The sequence below is a fragment of the Stylophora pistillata genome, chromosome 6 (assembly GCF_964205215.1).
Source record: "Stylophora pistillata chromosome 6, jaStyPist1.2, whole genome shotgun sequence".
Classification (NCBI taxonomy): Eukaryota; Metazoa; Cnidaria; class Anthozoa; order Scleractinia; family Pocilloporidae; genus Stylophora; species Stylophora pistillata.
The window spans coordinates 32,977,391-32,993,348 of NC_142524.1; the positions used below are offsets into that span (position 1 = coordinate 32,977,391).

The window sequence follows — 15,958 nt, forward strand, 5'->3', positions numbered from 1 at the left end:
TGGAGTCCAGTCCTTAATTACACGTAGTGGGATTTTATCGATTCCAGGAGCTTTTCCCATTGGCATTCAATTAACGATTTCTTCGATTTCGACGCATTCTACAGTCCTGAATGTAAATTGTTGTGATAGGGGATAACTCTTAGGGACAAAAGACGGTTGCGTAAGATTATAATTGCATTCATTAGCCAGTGACTGAATTTTATGGATCGTATTTTGGCCTATTGAAGTAAAAAATTGGTTAAATTCGTCAGCAACCAATTTGTCCTCTTTGCTGTAAGTCTTTCGATTGACAGACTTCTTTGGAATAAAAGAACGTATGGTTTTCCAAACGCAGCCCGTGTTATTAGGATTATTCCTGATTAGAGTTTCAGTGTATTCATGTTCGGCTAGTCGTAATTCACGTTTAACTTCCCTTTTAAAGTTTTTATAGCCAGCCCATGCTTAAGGGTCGTTAGTTTTCCTTGCCAGCTTCCGCCGCTGGTTTCTTGTCTTCATTAATGCTCGAATTTCCTCGGTAACACAGGGGTTTGACCGACCCCGTATCTTGACCTCTTTAGGGGGCGCATACGAATCAAGTATATCGTAAAATATCCGATGGGATGCATAAATTTTATCATCGACCTCATCAAAAATATGGATAACTGACCAAGGGTCAGCATTAATATCTTTTCGGAAGGCCGCTTGATCATAATCTTTAAAGCCTCTTGTTGTGATATGTACGGGTTTAGGTCGGTCTTTCTTTAGATTGAGTACGAGGTAAACCAAATCATGGTCACTGATAGAACAAGGCAATACTCTTGCTTCCTTCACTAAATCTGTATTTGAAGCTAGGATGACATCTATTAGCGTGGTGGAGGTCTCCGATATTCTTGTTGGTTGATTAATCATTTGAGTTAAATTAAATGCAGTGCAGAAATTAAGCAACGCCTGAGAGGCAGCATCGTTTTGGTTTAATACATTGCAATTTAAATCGCCACGCATGTAAATGTCCTTGTTAAGTGATAAAGCTGAGATGGTTGTTCTGCTTAAATCTTCATCAAAGCAGTTCAAACTTGTAGTTGGAGGTCTATAAACAATGCAGATAATAAAGGATTTGCAGTTTCGTACTTGAACTTTGAGCCAAAGCTGACGTAAACCAAAGGGTGAAATCGATGATAAATCATCTAAGCGTTCAACTTTAAATCTATCGCTGACAAATGCACAAAAACCTCCTCCAGCCTTAGTTAACCGGTCGAGTCTAAAGATATTATATCCAGGAATTTCGACTTCGATATCGGTGACGGTGTTGTCCAACCAGCTCTCAGAAATTGTGAAGATATCGAATTTAGGGCCTGATTACATGAGCCGGGCTGGCCCGGTTAGCCGGGCTGATTTCTTTTGTTTTGGTGTTCGCCAAAGCGTGAAAACAAAAGAAATCAGCCCGGCTAACCGGGCCAGCCCGGCTCATGTAATCAGGCCCTTAATCTTGATAGCGAGTTCTTTCGCAAGGATGTAGTGTTCTCTATTCTTAATGGACCGAACATTCAAATGAGCAATTTTTAGATTGCGTTGGGGTTTCTTGATTTCATTGCTACTATTTGTCATCCCAGGGTTTACTTCGATATCGTCAGCAAGTAAAATTAGGTCAGGAGAAAGGTAGCGTTGAAGTTCGAGTAGTATCGCACTCTACTCTTTGAGAAACGTCGACGACCATTATGTTTGTATTTGACGAGGCTTTTATGAAAGGTTGAGACCACAAAATCCTCGGGTCCTTAGCCGTTGACGAAAGCGGATTTACCGTGATTATGCGATTCCTCTTCTTTCAGAGTGTACTCAAATATCCTTTCAGTATCTGCTGCTGAATTGTAGAAACTTTCGTTTCTTCGTTGGATTAAGCGTGCGGTGAAAGCCACGACGGCGAGGAGTAAGAACGCTAAACGTGCTCTGCAGCCTACCACCGCCATGTTGTCATCCTTAAAATCCAAAATTCCTTAAAGGTTTCTCCCGTTAATTACTCGAAGGAACCTTGAACTAATAATCCTGAAATACACTCACTGTTGTTAAGACTTTCTCGAAGTGTTGAAGCCGTCGTGAAAGAGTCCTTGGGCTCCACGCATACATGAGATAGTGAACTTTCATTAAATCTAAGATCTCTGATTGACTCAAATTACACTGAACGTACAGTTCGAGATCGTCTTTTAACTCGAAGTCCATTTCCCAATCTGGTTTTCTTGTACGAGACGCCACGATGGATTAGAGTGAGGCCGAAAAGGTTTATGGTCTTTGGCGTCAATGGGCTATGAACTTTTTTTGTTTTTGTTTTTGTTATAGCGTCAATGGGCTGTGTAGTTCGTTTGAAATAAAAATAAAAATTATGTATTTCCTTAATTGAATAGAGAATTAAAAAAAAAATAATAAAAATGAAAAGTAATACAACAATTTTTTAAAAAAGTGCCAAAAATGCTATGGCGTTAATGGGCCACCATACTTGAGTAATCTCTCGAGAGAAATTAAACTCAAATTCTCTCAAAACCCGGGTAGAACATTTATTCCTACGAAGAGTTTTTTTGGTCACAGCCAGATAGATCTCAATAAACCATCCTCAATGCGTATTTTTAGGGACAAAAACATTATTTACAGTTTTCAATTACAAAAATTAATAAACAAAGGATACATTTTTTTTTAAGAAGGACACTTTATTTAAATCTTTCAAAAAACACAGCAAAAACATAAAAGAAACAGGAAATACCCATGACGCATAAAATTAAGTCTGTCATGTGCAGATCGAGGCGAGATGGTTCTCTATAAGCTGGCAAGAAAGAAGAAGTCGATTATTTGTGAAACTGGCGCGCTTAGTGTAATTAAGATGTTTCCAAGGGGCCTTTTAAAATAAGTGATTTTTACGTACGAACACATAAACTACTGCTCTGAGGACATTTTAATGACCTGATGGCCCTTATCATGGGGAGCAATATTTGGTTTGTCATTTGTGAAGTCCAAACAGTTTGTAATCTGTTACAATAACTTTTTTGTTCTTGCGAAGAATGTTGCAGCATTCTGGCCTGTGGGACGCTGATAAGAGGAGCTGTGATAGGTGCCACTTAATATTTTGACATAATTTGGATATATCAACAAAGTTGAAATGGTAAATTGGCCACCGTAATGATTACAAAAGCTGACGTTTCGAGCGTTAGCCCTTCGTCGGAGCGAATAGAGGAATTGTGGGTTGTGTGTGCTTTTAAAGGCAGAAAATGGAGCTAAGTTATTGGTGGGTGCATGGCAACGAGAAAAACATGAATAAATTAGTGGAATGAAAAGCGTTCATTGATCCCTGTGGGATTGAGACTGCCGGTTTGAAAGATGAGCTTTTGTTCAAGATTTTTACGGCTTTCCGTGCCACCTAAGTGCAAGGAAAGACCGCAGATTGCCATATGTTGCTTAGAATGATTAGGTAAATTAAAATGTCTAGCGACTGGTTTAGATATGTCCTTGTCATTCCTTTCCACGTCTCGAAGGTGTTCTCGGAATCGGTCACCTAGTCTTCTGCCCGTTTCGCCGATGTATATCTTTTTGCAATAAGTGCAAGTTATGCAATAGATTACATTAGCGGAGGTGCACGTGAAGTGATCGGTGATCTTAATGGATCGTTTAGGTCTTGATATTTTATCAGTGTTGTGAATGAAAGGACACGTTTTGCATCGCGCACGAGCGCATTTAAAAGTGCCTGGTTGCTCATTAGTCTGAAAAGAACTTCTGACCAAAAAATTGCCTATGTTTTTGTCGCGTTTGAATGAAATGAGCGGAGGCTGCGAAAAGATAGTGCTTGTCTCTGGATCGTTTTGAAGTAATTTGAAGTTTTTAAGAATGATGGATTTCACTGAGTGGTTGTGAGGGTGAAACGTGAGAGTGAATGGAATGCGGTCGGAATCTTCCTTATGCGATGTTTCTAGTGCTGAATGTCGATCAATAAGTTGAGCGCGGTGGTAACCCGCTTGAACAACGGAAGCAGGGTAACCACGTTTATCGAAGAACTGGCACATTGACTCTGATTTGTGGTGAAAATCAGAGTCATTACTACATAAACGACGAAGTCTTAGAAACTGAGAAAAAGGAATGGAATTCTTAACGTGAGATGGATGAGAAGACGAATACAACAAGTAATTATGCGAGTCTGTAGGTTTGTAATACACACTAGTGCATAAACCGCTGCCTTCAATTGAAACTTTGACGTCTAAAAAGGATAAAGAATTGTCAGAAATTTCCCAAGTATATTTGAGAGCCGGGTGAAAAGAATTGACTGCAGTTATGAATTGAGTGAGCTCCTCTCTGGTAGAGGAGGTAGCGCCGATACCGTCGTCGATGTAGCGACCGTAGAGTTCAGGTTTGGACCCGTTGTATTGGCTGAAAAATTGATGTTCGACAAAACCTACAAAAAGATTCGCATAGCTAGGTCCCATTTTGGTGCCCATGGCTACACCATTGGTTTGTTTGAAGAAGTTGTTTCCGAATGAAAAACAATTGAGTGTGAGCACTAGTTCGGCTAAGCGTAGTAGTGTTTCAGATTTAGGTTCCTTAACAGTACGTTGATCAAAAAAATGTTTAAGGGCCCGAAGGCCTTCGCCATTAGGAATGACAGTGTAAAGAGACGTAATGTCCATGGTGAAAAGAAGTTTGTTTTGGCCAAGGAAATTAAAGTCTCGAAAAATTTGAAGAGCGTGTTGGCTGTCTTTAATATATGATGGTAAAGTTTTGACGATGGGAGCCATAATTTTGTCTAGATAGCTGGAGATAAGTTCGGTAGGGCAACTGCAAGCCGAGACAATGGGCCGACCCGGGTTGTTAGGTTTGTGAATTTTAGGTAAAAAGTAAATACGAGAAGTTCTAGGAGTGGTTATGATGAGATTCTTTGCTGTGGCCGGCAATTCTTGTTTTGTTATAAGTTGGTTGATCGTATTCTTGACGGAGTTTTGATCGCTGGCAGTGAGGTCTTTGTCGATCTTTTGATAAAAAGAGGTGTCAGAAAGTTGCCGCAAAGCTTCTTTTTGGTAGAGGTCGGTGCGCCAAACAACGACTGAGCCGCCCTTATCGGCCGCTTTGATAACTATATCTTTGCGTTTTCTAAGACTTTTTAGAGCCGACCACTCTTCAGAAGAGAGATTAGAAAATTTGGCAATACGTTTGAAATTGAGTTTGTTGATATCGTGGCGGCATTTTTTGATAAAAAAGTCTAATGATGCGAATTGGCCCTCTGGGGGAGTCCATTTAGACTTTCGAGTCTGAAGTGTTTCGAAAGTGTCTTTGTTCGAGGTGTTAGAATCATCCTCTTTGTTGTGAAAAAAGGCTTTTAATTGAACACGGCGAAGGAATTTTTCTACGTCTTGTTTAATTGAGAATTCGTCCGTTGTTTTAGAAATGGGAACGAAATTTAAGCCCTTACTGAGGACGGATTTTTCTAAATCGGAAAGTGAGAGGTTTTCTGGAATGGTAACTACAGTTTTGAGGTTTTCTGGTGATGAGTGGTTAGCGATTTGGGGACCGATAAGTTGGTCAAGTTTTTGGGCCTTAATTTGGTTTAAATGATTGAAAAGTTTCGAATTAGTTTCCTGAATTTTGGCGCGGATAGATTGTGATAAAACTGCTGGACAGATTTTGGAAAGTTCAGAGCGGCAATGTAGGATTTGTTCGGTGAGGCGATTACGTTTTTGGCACATAGCTCTAATGGTGATTCTCATGATGTTACGTGAAAAAGAATTTTGGGCGCATTGAATTTGGTGGTGGTATTGTTTGGTGAATGAAGATGCATGAAAATAGCTGTTAGTACGTCTGAGCCAGCGATTCAGCGGTCGTTACACGGGAACGAGGCTATTGGGTCAAGACCTTAGATTTTCTAGAGTTTCTTTGTGTCATCATTTATATTTCACAAAAACAGTGCTGAGTTCTCCGAATCTTTTGAAGAAAGGAGATGGTAAGGCATTGTATAGCAGTTGGCTGTGTGAACAGGAGTAACAAGGTTGAATGTAAAGGCCTTTCTTGGCATTCGCTGCCCCTAAATGACTCGAAAAGACTAAAAAAATGGCTGATCAACATACGAAGAACCAACACTCCAAAAACGAAAAGTTCATTTTTGTGTAGCGATCATTTTGCCCCAGAATGTTTTCAAAAGTCTCCTGGAGGCGTAAGGGGAAGGCTGAAGGTAGATGCTGTGCCTACTCTTTTCAGCTTTACAAAAGTTCAGACACAAAGAAAAGCCCCACAACACCGTTCGAATATGGCCACTCAACGTCAAGAAACTGCAGGCTTAAATAGTGACGAAAGTATTGCTAACGCCGTTCCATTAACAGAATCAAATGAAGTGGGACAGTCCATAAAAGAAGCAGACAATAGTCAGGATCAGTCTCTACAATTAATTATCAACGAATTGGAAGGGAAAGTAAAACAATTGGAACACGAACTTAAACAGGAGAGAGAGACAAGAAAGACACTAGAAGAGAAGCTTAATCGAAGTTTGTTTAATATCGACAACATCAAAGAAAACGATAATTTAATGAGATTCTACACTGGCTTCAACAGTTATGCTGTTTTTACTACAGTTCTTAATTTCCTTGGAAGAGAAGCAGCAAAACAGTTAAATTACACTAACACTGAACTAGTGCAGAATCCACCCAAGAGAGAGAAGCAAGGTCCAAGAAGAGCTCTCTCTGTGGAAAATGAATTATTGCTCTTGCTGTGTCGTTACAAAGTTGGTCTTTTAGAGGAGGATGTAGCAGTCAGATTTGGTATTTGCCAAAGTCTTGTGAGCCGAATCATCATTACATGGACAAAGTTCATATATTTTAGATTCTCAGAGCTAGACATTTTCCCAACAAGGGAGGTAATTGAAGCACATAAACCTGAATGCTTCAGGAATAAATACAATGGTACAACAGTGATAATTGATGCAACTGAATTGTACATTGAAACACCAACTAATCCTGAAGCACAGCAGCTCACTTTCTCTACCTATAAAAACGGCAATACTCTGAAGGCCCTAGTTGGAATTACACCAAGTGGTAGTGTTTGTTTTGTGTCTAATCTTTATGGTGGGTCTATCTCTGACAAAGAGATAACTGTGAAATCTAAACTCATGGATAAACTTCAATATGGAGATGAAGTGATGGCTGACAGAGGATTCAATATCCAAGAATTACTAGCAAGTAAAGGGGTTAAAGTGAATGTTCCACCTTATATGAATGAGGCAGGACAATTTACTGAACAAGAAATGCTCAACACAAGAAGAATTGCATCATTGCGAATCCATGTAGAGAGAGCTATCGAGCGCATCAAAAACTATCACATTTTAGATTTTATTCCCATTACTGTCTGCAAGAATGGGCTGGTTGACATGATTTTCTTTAATTGTGCTATGTTCACAAACTTTTTGCCACCTCTGGTGAAATGAATTTTTTTCAGAATCTTTCTTGAGCCATTCATTTGTTTGCTTGTAATTGTCTGGTGTTATAGACAGAATCAATATTTTTTAGGTGGGTGTTTCAATAAGGACAGCACACAATTTATTTACAACTGACAGAGTAATGAGTAAAATATTCATATCACTAGTTGATCTGAAATAATCTATTACTGTTAACAATCAAGATAGATTTAATCTTCTGCAGATGTCATATTTATCTGGCTAATAGAAAAAATGCGCATTGTATCTAAATTTATTCAAATGTTCTACATGTTAGTATTGAAAATCAGTTAATGTCATGCAAAATTAAAGTTGCAAGTTTTGCTGGTTCAAAGAGTATAGTGGAGTCAGTTTCCAACCAGTAAAAGTAATTATTACAATAGAAATTCACTTCTCTGTCAATGAGACAATAATATCCATATTTAAAACGATATATTTCAAAAAACACAACATCAGTAATCATAATTTTGAGATCATGCAAAAGTTAAATAATTTATAGATAGTGATTCCACTGTCATGTCGAGTTCTAACAAAGACTGAAGTACACTGTTACATTAATCTTGATACTTTTCCAAGCCTGGGAAGACCTAAAGTTAACCGTGGATAAGCAAGTTCTACAGCAATATAGTTATCATAAAAACTTTCAAGCTTTGGGATAACTTCTCTTCTAAATTGTAAATTATTTTTGATGCTTATTATGATCATTTCCTTTAGATCTGATATCACCAGATCAGCCCACTGTAAACCAACACAAAATAGTTGTTGTTGAACTTGAAAATGGTATGGGTGATTTGTGTTAATAAGCAGGCCATGAACAGTCCTCTTGCAAATTCCCCTGCTGCAAACTGCTTCTGCCAGTTTTTTTGTTCCAGGAAAAACTCTCTTGACTTCCACCAAACATTTGTTATCAACTTCACCATCAGGACTTGCACCCAAAAATGGATGTGTAGATGAAATGACAAACCCTAGTTTAGAGACGTTGCACTTGAAGAGGTTTTCATATGACTTGATAATATTAGCTTCATCAGTAAGACCTTGTTTCATGTAATTACTCTGAAAATTGTCATTGAGATGTAGAATTTCTTTTACAGCCTTAGTGGGGCTTGTGTCTGGTCTCTGAAGTACTCTCTTGCATTTCGATGCAGTAATTCTTGTTTTCCTGTGTTCAAACCACTTTTGACAATCACTTTGATTTTTTGTTGCTCTGCTTATCAATTCTCTTTCTTTTTCTCCTACAAAAAGATTTGACTTAATTCTTTTAGCTTTTGCATGTATTTCTTCCAATGACATTGGTTGTTCCTTTATGGGTGAGACAATTAAACTACTTGGACATAGTGGCTCTTTTGATAAAATAGAGTAAAATCCACAATTTAGACTTTCTCTCGAGATTTCTTGAAGCAAGGTCTGATTTGCCTTCTCTGTACTTGGTTCTCTACATCCTCGGAGACCCAGGGGCAGTGAGGCGATTTCAAGTTAAGGGCAGAAGAGCCCCTGGGTCTCCGAGGATGGGTTCTCTATAGATGCAAAGTCTTGGATCGTGCAGTGCTTTATTGTGTTTTAAATTCTCTGTGCCAAAAACTTTTCTACTGAAATCAATGTCGTATACTGAGAGTGCCTCCAGCTTTCGCTTTCGTGGTTGATTCCAAGTCTGCAATCTTTCTGTACAGGTAAGAAATTCTTGACTACGACCAAGTCTAATGTACTCTTCAAGAGCAAAGCATAGAGCTGCCAAATGTTTACATGATGCAAGTGGTGGCTTACCAGCTGGACAAGGATTACAGTTTCCATATATTATATCCCCAGAACTGTCTACTGTCATTTGGATCTTATATTTTAGAGTTTTTTTCATCTCAGGTAAGCATTCGCATTGGATAAAATACTTGCCATCCTCATTCGCAACCTTAATATTCTGGACGTGACCATGTCTGAAAAGACCAAAAGCTTTGCAGTTTAAGCTTTTATAGTCTTTATTACTTTCATCGTCTCTTGCACGCCTAGTAATAAAGTAGCTCATCATATTTGCAATAGAAAACTCTGGCAGTTTGTTGCATTTTTTCAATTCGGTCCACGTTGTTGAAGGCAGGAAATTTTGTATATCTTTCCCTGTTGGCTCCTCGTTAGCATTTGCCGAATTTTCCTTTAAGTTCTCGTTCGATTCTCCTGACAGATGCATCCATTTTTCAGTAAAATTCGCGTCCCAGCCATTCTTAATATAGCTTACGACCCTGAAAAACAAAGATGGTTTTAATTACCGTCTAAAACTATCCTCAAAATATCAATGATATTTTAATTATTTTTACGTACCTTTGAACCAGTTCTCGTTTGTTTCCATCCGCAGAAGCACTCCCGTTTTTTGAGGTTCCTACTCGATAGGACAACCATGATCTTAAGACCTGTTTAGTAATGTTTCGGGGACAATTACCATTCAACAACTGTAGTTTCTCTTCAGCCGAAAAAAAAGCATATTTCGGCTGTGATTCCTCGTGGGTTTCCATATCTTTCCTATGATTTAGTTCTTGAAACATTTCTTGACCCAATAGCCTCGTTCCCGTGTGATGACTGCTGAATCGCTGGCTCAGACGTAATAACAGCTATTGGAGCGAAAACCCTTGGGAATAACTTTAGAATGAAGGCAACGACCGATGAAGTTTATGTGGCTACAAAACCTAGTTTTGGCGAAAGTGAGAATTGCTAAACGGAATGCTAGATCTTTACTAATAGGGGGAAAAGGGAAAAGATAACTTACGATTTCCTGGCGTAGCTCCTTTGTGAGTTTCTTGAGGCTTGGCATGGTCCGCTGTTCTGAATGCTGTGGATTGAAAAATGCTAAGACAAAAGTTAGTAGTCGCAGCAATCAAAATACAAATGAATAAAGGCTGATAGTTTCGAAAGAAACTGTTTGGGGCTGCGTCGGTGGGAGTAACGAAATAATTTGGATATATCAACAAAGTTGAAATGGTAAATTGGCCACCGTTTTGACAGTTGCGTCTCCTGATATATGTAAGTCATGCCCTCCTCCAAACGTTGGCCCATGGCTTGCTAAACAGTAGATCGAATTCTTGTAACTCTTAAAAAGCGGCATTTTAGTTGGACCCAGTCCACTGAGGTTGACTAAGCTGAACAAGAACTCTCGTGAGCATCTTACCCATCCACTGCTACCTGTTTGTAAGTCAGAGACACCGCTTCAGAATTGATGTTTGCATGATAAAACACTAATAATCTGAATATAATTTTTTGAATAAGAAATCAAGACATCTGCTGAAAAAAGTGTTTTTATCACAATTGTGTTACAGTTAATATATTTTAATAATTTAATATTTATATTGCGCAAACTGTGCCATTTGGATATGATCAATTGCGCATCACAGCACTCTTCGGGGGATTTTGGTCGGACTGCATCAACAGTTCACAATCAATCGAAGGAAACTTAATTGAACATGCCCCCCCTCCCAGTTCCCAGTAAACAGGCCAGACCATATCACAGTAATGTCGTGAGTGGGTTCTTTAATGTCCCCTGCCTAACCAAATCAACTAATTGATAGATGCAGGAGATGGGACATACGGTTTATTAGTCCTTATCCGAGAAGACTAGAATATCTATCCATTTCTTGATATTATAGAAAGGTAGCACATTCTCCTCAGTTATTTTAAGACCTTGAGTGTTGGTCCGACCGAGGCTTGAACCCTCGACCTTCCGTGACAGTCCGGCGCTCTAACCATTGTAGTCTATTGAGCGGTGTTAGTTTTCATTACCATTGATTTTGCTCAGGCATCGACAGAGTACAAGATTTTTTGATCACTGCAAAGTGTCGAGACAAGTGGTCATTTGAATAGCTTAATATCTCTTGACCAACGTATTCGTTTTTTGTAGGTCAGACTATCTCAGATTCAGACATCAGGTCATCACATATATGTTCTAGCTGTGTTAATGCACCAGTCTCACTGGGTAACATGACCCCTTTTACAAGAGATAATAAACTGTCTATAATCCCTTATCCTTCTATTACTCTACGAAAATAAGAATATTTCGAAAATATTGATAAACCCTCAAATGATATGGTTGGTTTTTTTGGATATTGAATCTGACGTGCTTTTACAAAGTTCCTATCTGGAAAGGAGCTCGAGGCAGGGGGAAGAAAGGCTCTAGCAGTCCTAGAGTCCTTATGCTAACAATGTCGAGCTTCCTGAGAGGCAGAGAAACGTCTGTGTTTATAAAACTAGGATGTTGCAGCTTGTTTTCTCCAAACCTAACTGAAATATTACAATAACGTTAGATTTCACTCCTTCCATCCATCGTTCCATCACTGCGTCCTTCCATTCTTGTTTTAACTTCCTGGTAAATCTGCTTACTGACACAGAAGGCTGGCGCATATATTATTTCTTCACAAGAAGTGTGGATGGGGCTTAGTAATATTTTGAACGGTTTGCTGGCGGGAATTTCGTGTTTATAACAGGGCTAAGATTAAAGCTTCGAGTATATGGTTTGCGTACATATTGCGCCGTTGAAGCTCTCGGAAAAACTGTATACTTTTCAAGAGGCAAGAAGCCGTCTTATATTTCATTGTGTATAGGTCTCATATAAAACAATATTTTGACTCCGAAATTGTACACACATTCTACTTTTCATATACATCGTGGAGAGTTGTACCGTTTTATTAACTGTACTGCGCGCCCAATACCACAACACCATATAACCGCCTTGCTCAGAGCTTGAAACCCTGGAAGGTTTGCTAAGCACTCGGCTAACGCCTCGCGCGACTCTTACGCTTCTTTCGTGCTTAGCAACCATCCGCGTGTATCCATGATTTATTATAGTTCACAACTAAATTTTCTCCGATTCGTATTGGTTTAAATTGATCACGTAACGTGATAGTGTTCATGCGTGAAGAGACACTATCAGCCCATACTGCCCGTCCGCGGAAAATACCCGGATGGATAGTGCCCGTCCGCGGAAAACACCCGGATCATAGATAGTACTCATCCGTGAAACATTTTCTGTACTAAACAAGCAGGCTTCGTTGTAATAAGTATGGTTACTCGATTCACCGAGGTCAGCGAAGAAGATGTAACTATTGACATTTGTGACAGGCTCTACGCATGAATAAATATTTGATTGATCTGCATTTAGTGTGTTTTTTAGCGGTAAACAATAAAGACAATAAGTGTTTATGTGTCGGAACTATCGGTCTTATAGTTGCCCCTTGGAAATTTGATGTTCTTAAAACTAGCATATTTGCTTTAAGAACATCAATTTTCCGCGGGGCAACTATCAGCCGATAGTTCCTTGACAGAAACACTCTTGGTGAAACACTCTTAGTGTACGCTATGGTGTTTACCATTTGAGGAAAGAAGAAAGAGGAAACACTTAGACAAACAAGGCTTAAGGAGCGAGGGGCAATCCTAGTACGCATGAAATAAAAAAAGGTCAGTATTCTCGTACACTCGCCACGGCTTCTTTTCCGTCAGCAAAACATTTTTGTAGATAAGATTTCACGTAAAGAACTTTGAGTCAGCTGTGGTCAGACGAAAAAAAAATTAGATTTTGAAAAGGAAAACAGAAGTTAACCTTTTAAATTAAAGCCCAGAATATCGTTCGAGTCAGTGAAATTCTACCTGTTGGCCTCTCGCAAATGTTTGTGACAGTTGTCACTGGTACGTTCCAAACACTTCGTAGTCTGTCACACAAAAATATTTAGCTCCTGTGAAGAATGTGCTCTGGTGTCCGGTGGGAAGCTGGTACGAGTAGCCGAGATTACTGTAACTTGAATCATTTAGGTCTGCGTCATTTGATATGTGTAAGTCAAATCCTCCTCCAAATGTTGGTCCATGACTGCAATAACAGAAAATGGCTTTTCTCTGATTGTTAGCAAGTGGCATTTTACTCGGAGCCACCCCCTGTGGATTCACCATGCTGAACAAGAATGACTGTGAGCAATACAAGTAGATATTCTGACCTGTTTCAGAAAAAAGGAAACAAAAATATGATCAGTTAAAATGTTGCACTTTGACTGAGCGGAGGTCATGGGTTCAAATCCCGTACAGGCCTGAATTTTTTTCAGGCCTTATTTTCACAACTGCAGTGTTCATTACTGCGACGATTGCTTTCATGTACATTTCTTAAAACCGCAGTTCGCATACATGATTTTGATATATTTTCAATCATGCTGTAACTTGTTTTCTCTAACCCCGACTAAAACATGAAAGTAACGCATTAGCCCTTAAGTAGGCATAGCACACCTTTAAAAATTGCTTTGAACGAGCTCTTGACAGTCATACTTCATATTGTTTATCATTTGGAATGCGTGTCAATATTTGAAACATTTTGAAGATAATTTGTTATGCTAAATCTGGTTATATTTCATTTTCATTTCCTTAACATTCAATCTTCTACAAAGATCCTAAGCCACCTTTTCTCCGTTGTTCAATTATCGTTGTCTGTTTCCGCTTTTCTGTTATCCTGCGGATTTTTTGTGTCCTTCGAACTGAACTTTATTTTTAACGCCGATAACTGTGACCGAAAATTCAGGCTATACTTAACCCTGTAACAATTTACTTACTGTTCCAAGATGTTTCTGTGAATCCTCCAAAAATGTTGTTTCCTCTCTTCACAATGGTAACAGTTGGCCCTTTGTTGTCACATTTGGAGTGGAAAGTTTGAGCTGCAAAGCCATCTTGAGAAGCTCGCATCAGAAGCTGCCATTTGCCTTCAAGTGGAGGCAACCAACCACTCAACACATTTCGGTGCTCTTCATTAGTCAGAATCACTGATTCTTCGAAATTTTTCGGAAATTTAGGCACTAACTCGTCCAATATCCCTTGGATCTGGTAGAACTTTGCTTCAGCTTCGAGTTCTTTCACAAATGTCGCACCTTCTGGTAAAATCAACTCTCCATTACGAAGATAATTGAGTATAAACCGGAAGTGGGTTCCATCTCGGTCGATAAAGAAAGCGCCGTCATCAGTAGGCTTCATCTCAAACTTCCCTGAAAACATGGCAGCCAGCATGGAATTTGGATCTTTGGTCAGCGTTTGAAGACTTGTGGTGAAGCGATGGCCGCCAACATTTAGTTGTATAGTAGAGGTAAAGTGAATATGTTCGAATTTCTTCGACATGGCGTCGATAGCTCTCTGCTCGTGTCGAAGTCTTGCAGCTTCTCGTTGTAACATATCGCAGGCTTGTTTGATATGACTTTCAGCGTCTGCTAAGACTTGATTTTGCTGTTGGTCGTTTTCTTCAATATTTGCCTCACTCATAGTTTTGTTTCCGCTACTGAACTATCACAAGAATAAATGTTATTTTTCCTTAGGAAGCTTTCCACGCACTACAATGTTACGTGACATTAAGATGTCACGTAACATTGAGGCTGTAAGGCTGATAGTTTCTTCACACATACCAAGGTACCCCGGGTAAACTCATCGACCTGACTAGATCGTCGATACTGTCCATCTTCACTGTTTTCAATGGATTTTTAGAAATATCCTCTTACCCGGGATAGCTTAGTATTCGTGAAGAGTTGGTATTAGAAGACTATGGGGAGGACCCGTTGAGAGAGATTTGACTAGGTTCCAGGTTGACCGCGCATTAACGGTTTCTCAGTTGCACAAGAAGTTCCTTCCACGCATTAGAAGAATTCCGAACGACCGTTAATTTGAAATTCTCGCTGGATTGGTTGCTCGACAAACCGACTTTTGAGGGATTTTTTTCGATGAACTTAAAGGGCAGCTATTTAGCTTTCGTGCTGCCGAGTTTTGATTCGAGGGAAAGTATCTAAGTGTTGTTTTCGAGCGATTTTGGCGAGCATGTGTCAACAGAAGTTTCCGACCTTCCCGTATTTTATGCATGGTAATTTAGGGCGTCAAGCTGAAACACATCAAAACGGCTTCAAACCGCGAGGAAAACAACACAGACTACTCTCTACGAAGGTAAGACTTTATTTCTTTGATTATTTCACACAACTTTACATTTACGGAGCTCAAAAGCAAGTCTAACTAAACCACTATAGAAACTCTTTAATTATTCACTGTGAAAGAGCCTGTGACAGAGCTTGGGCGGCCTGTGATTACATTGGCGGAGGTGCTCGTGAAGTGATCGGTGATTTTAATGGATCGTTTAGGTCCCGATATTTTATCAGTGTTGTGAATGAAGGGACACGTTTTGCATCGTGCACGAGCGTATTTAAAAGTGCCTGGTTGGTCATTAGTCTGAAAAGAACTTCTGACCAAAAATTTGCCTATGTTTTTGTCGCGTTTGAATGAAATGAACGGGGGCTGCGAAAAGATAGTGCTTGTCTCTGGATCGTTTTGAAGTAATTTAGAGTTTTTAAGAATGATGGATTTAACTGAGTGGTTGCGAGGGTGAAACGTGAGAGTGAATGGAATGCGGTCGGAATCTTCCTTATGCGACGTTTCTAGTGCTGAATGTCGACCAATAAGTTGGGCGCGGTGGTGACCCGCTTGAACGACGGAAACAGGGTAACCACGTTTATCGAAAAACTGGTACATTGACTCTGATTTGTGGTGGAAATCAGAGTC

At 39.5% G+C, this 15,958-nt stretch overlaps 3 protein-coding genes across 3 annotated transcripts; 1 reads left to right on the forward strand and 2 right to left on the reverse strand.

The window, feature by feature from the left end:
• Positions 1-5,791: 5,791 nt before the first annotated feature.
• On the forward strand, positions 5,792-8,761 carry LOC148729496 (uncharacterized). Its single transcript, XM_088762837.1, has one exon. It carries the CDS (start codon positions 5,942-5,944, stop codon positions 7,415-7,417), a length of 1,476 nt encoding a protein of 491 aa, XP_088618963.1. The 5' UTR covers positions 5,792-5,941; the 3' UTR covers positions 7,418-8,761.
• Positions 7,842-10,030, reverse strand: LOC148729497 (uncharacterized). Its single transcript, XM_088725158.1, has 3 exons — positions 9,731-10,030; positions 8,916-9,651; positions 7,842-8,884 (listed from the first exon to the last, which is right to left on the reverse strand). Exons 1-3 carry the CDS (start codon positions 9,949-9,951, stop codon positions 7,976-7,978), a joined length of 1,866 nt encoding a protein of 621 aa, XP_088581284.1. The 5' UTR covers positions 9,952-10,030; the 3' UTR covers positions 7,842-7,975.
• A 1,921-nt stretch (positions 10,031-11,951) lies between these two features.
• On the reverse strand, positions 11,952-14,834 carry LOC148729498 (uncharacterized). Its single transcript, XM_088762848.1, has 2 exons — positions 13,984-14,834; positions 11,952-13,380 (listed from the first exon to the last, which is right to left on the reverse strand). Exons 1-2 carry the CDS (start codon positions 14,678-14,680, stop codon positions 13,073-13,075), a joined length of 1,005 nt encoding a protein of 334 aa, XP_088618974.1. The 5' UTR covers positions 14,681-14,834; the 3' UTR covers positions 11,952-13,072.
• Between the last annotated feature and the right edge of the window lie 1,124 nt (positions 14,835-15,958).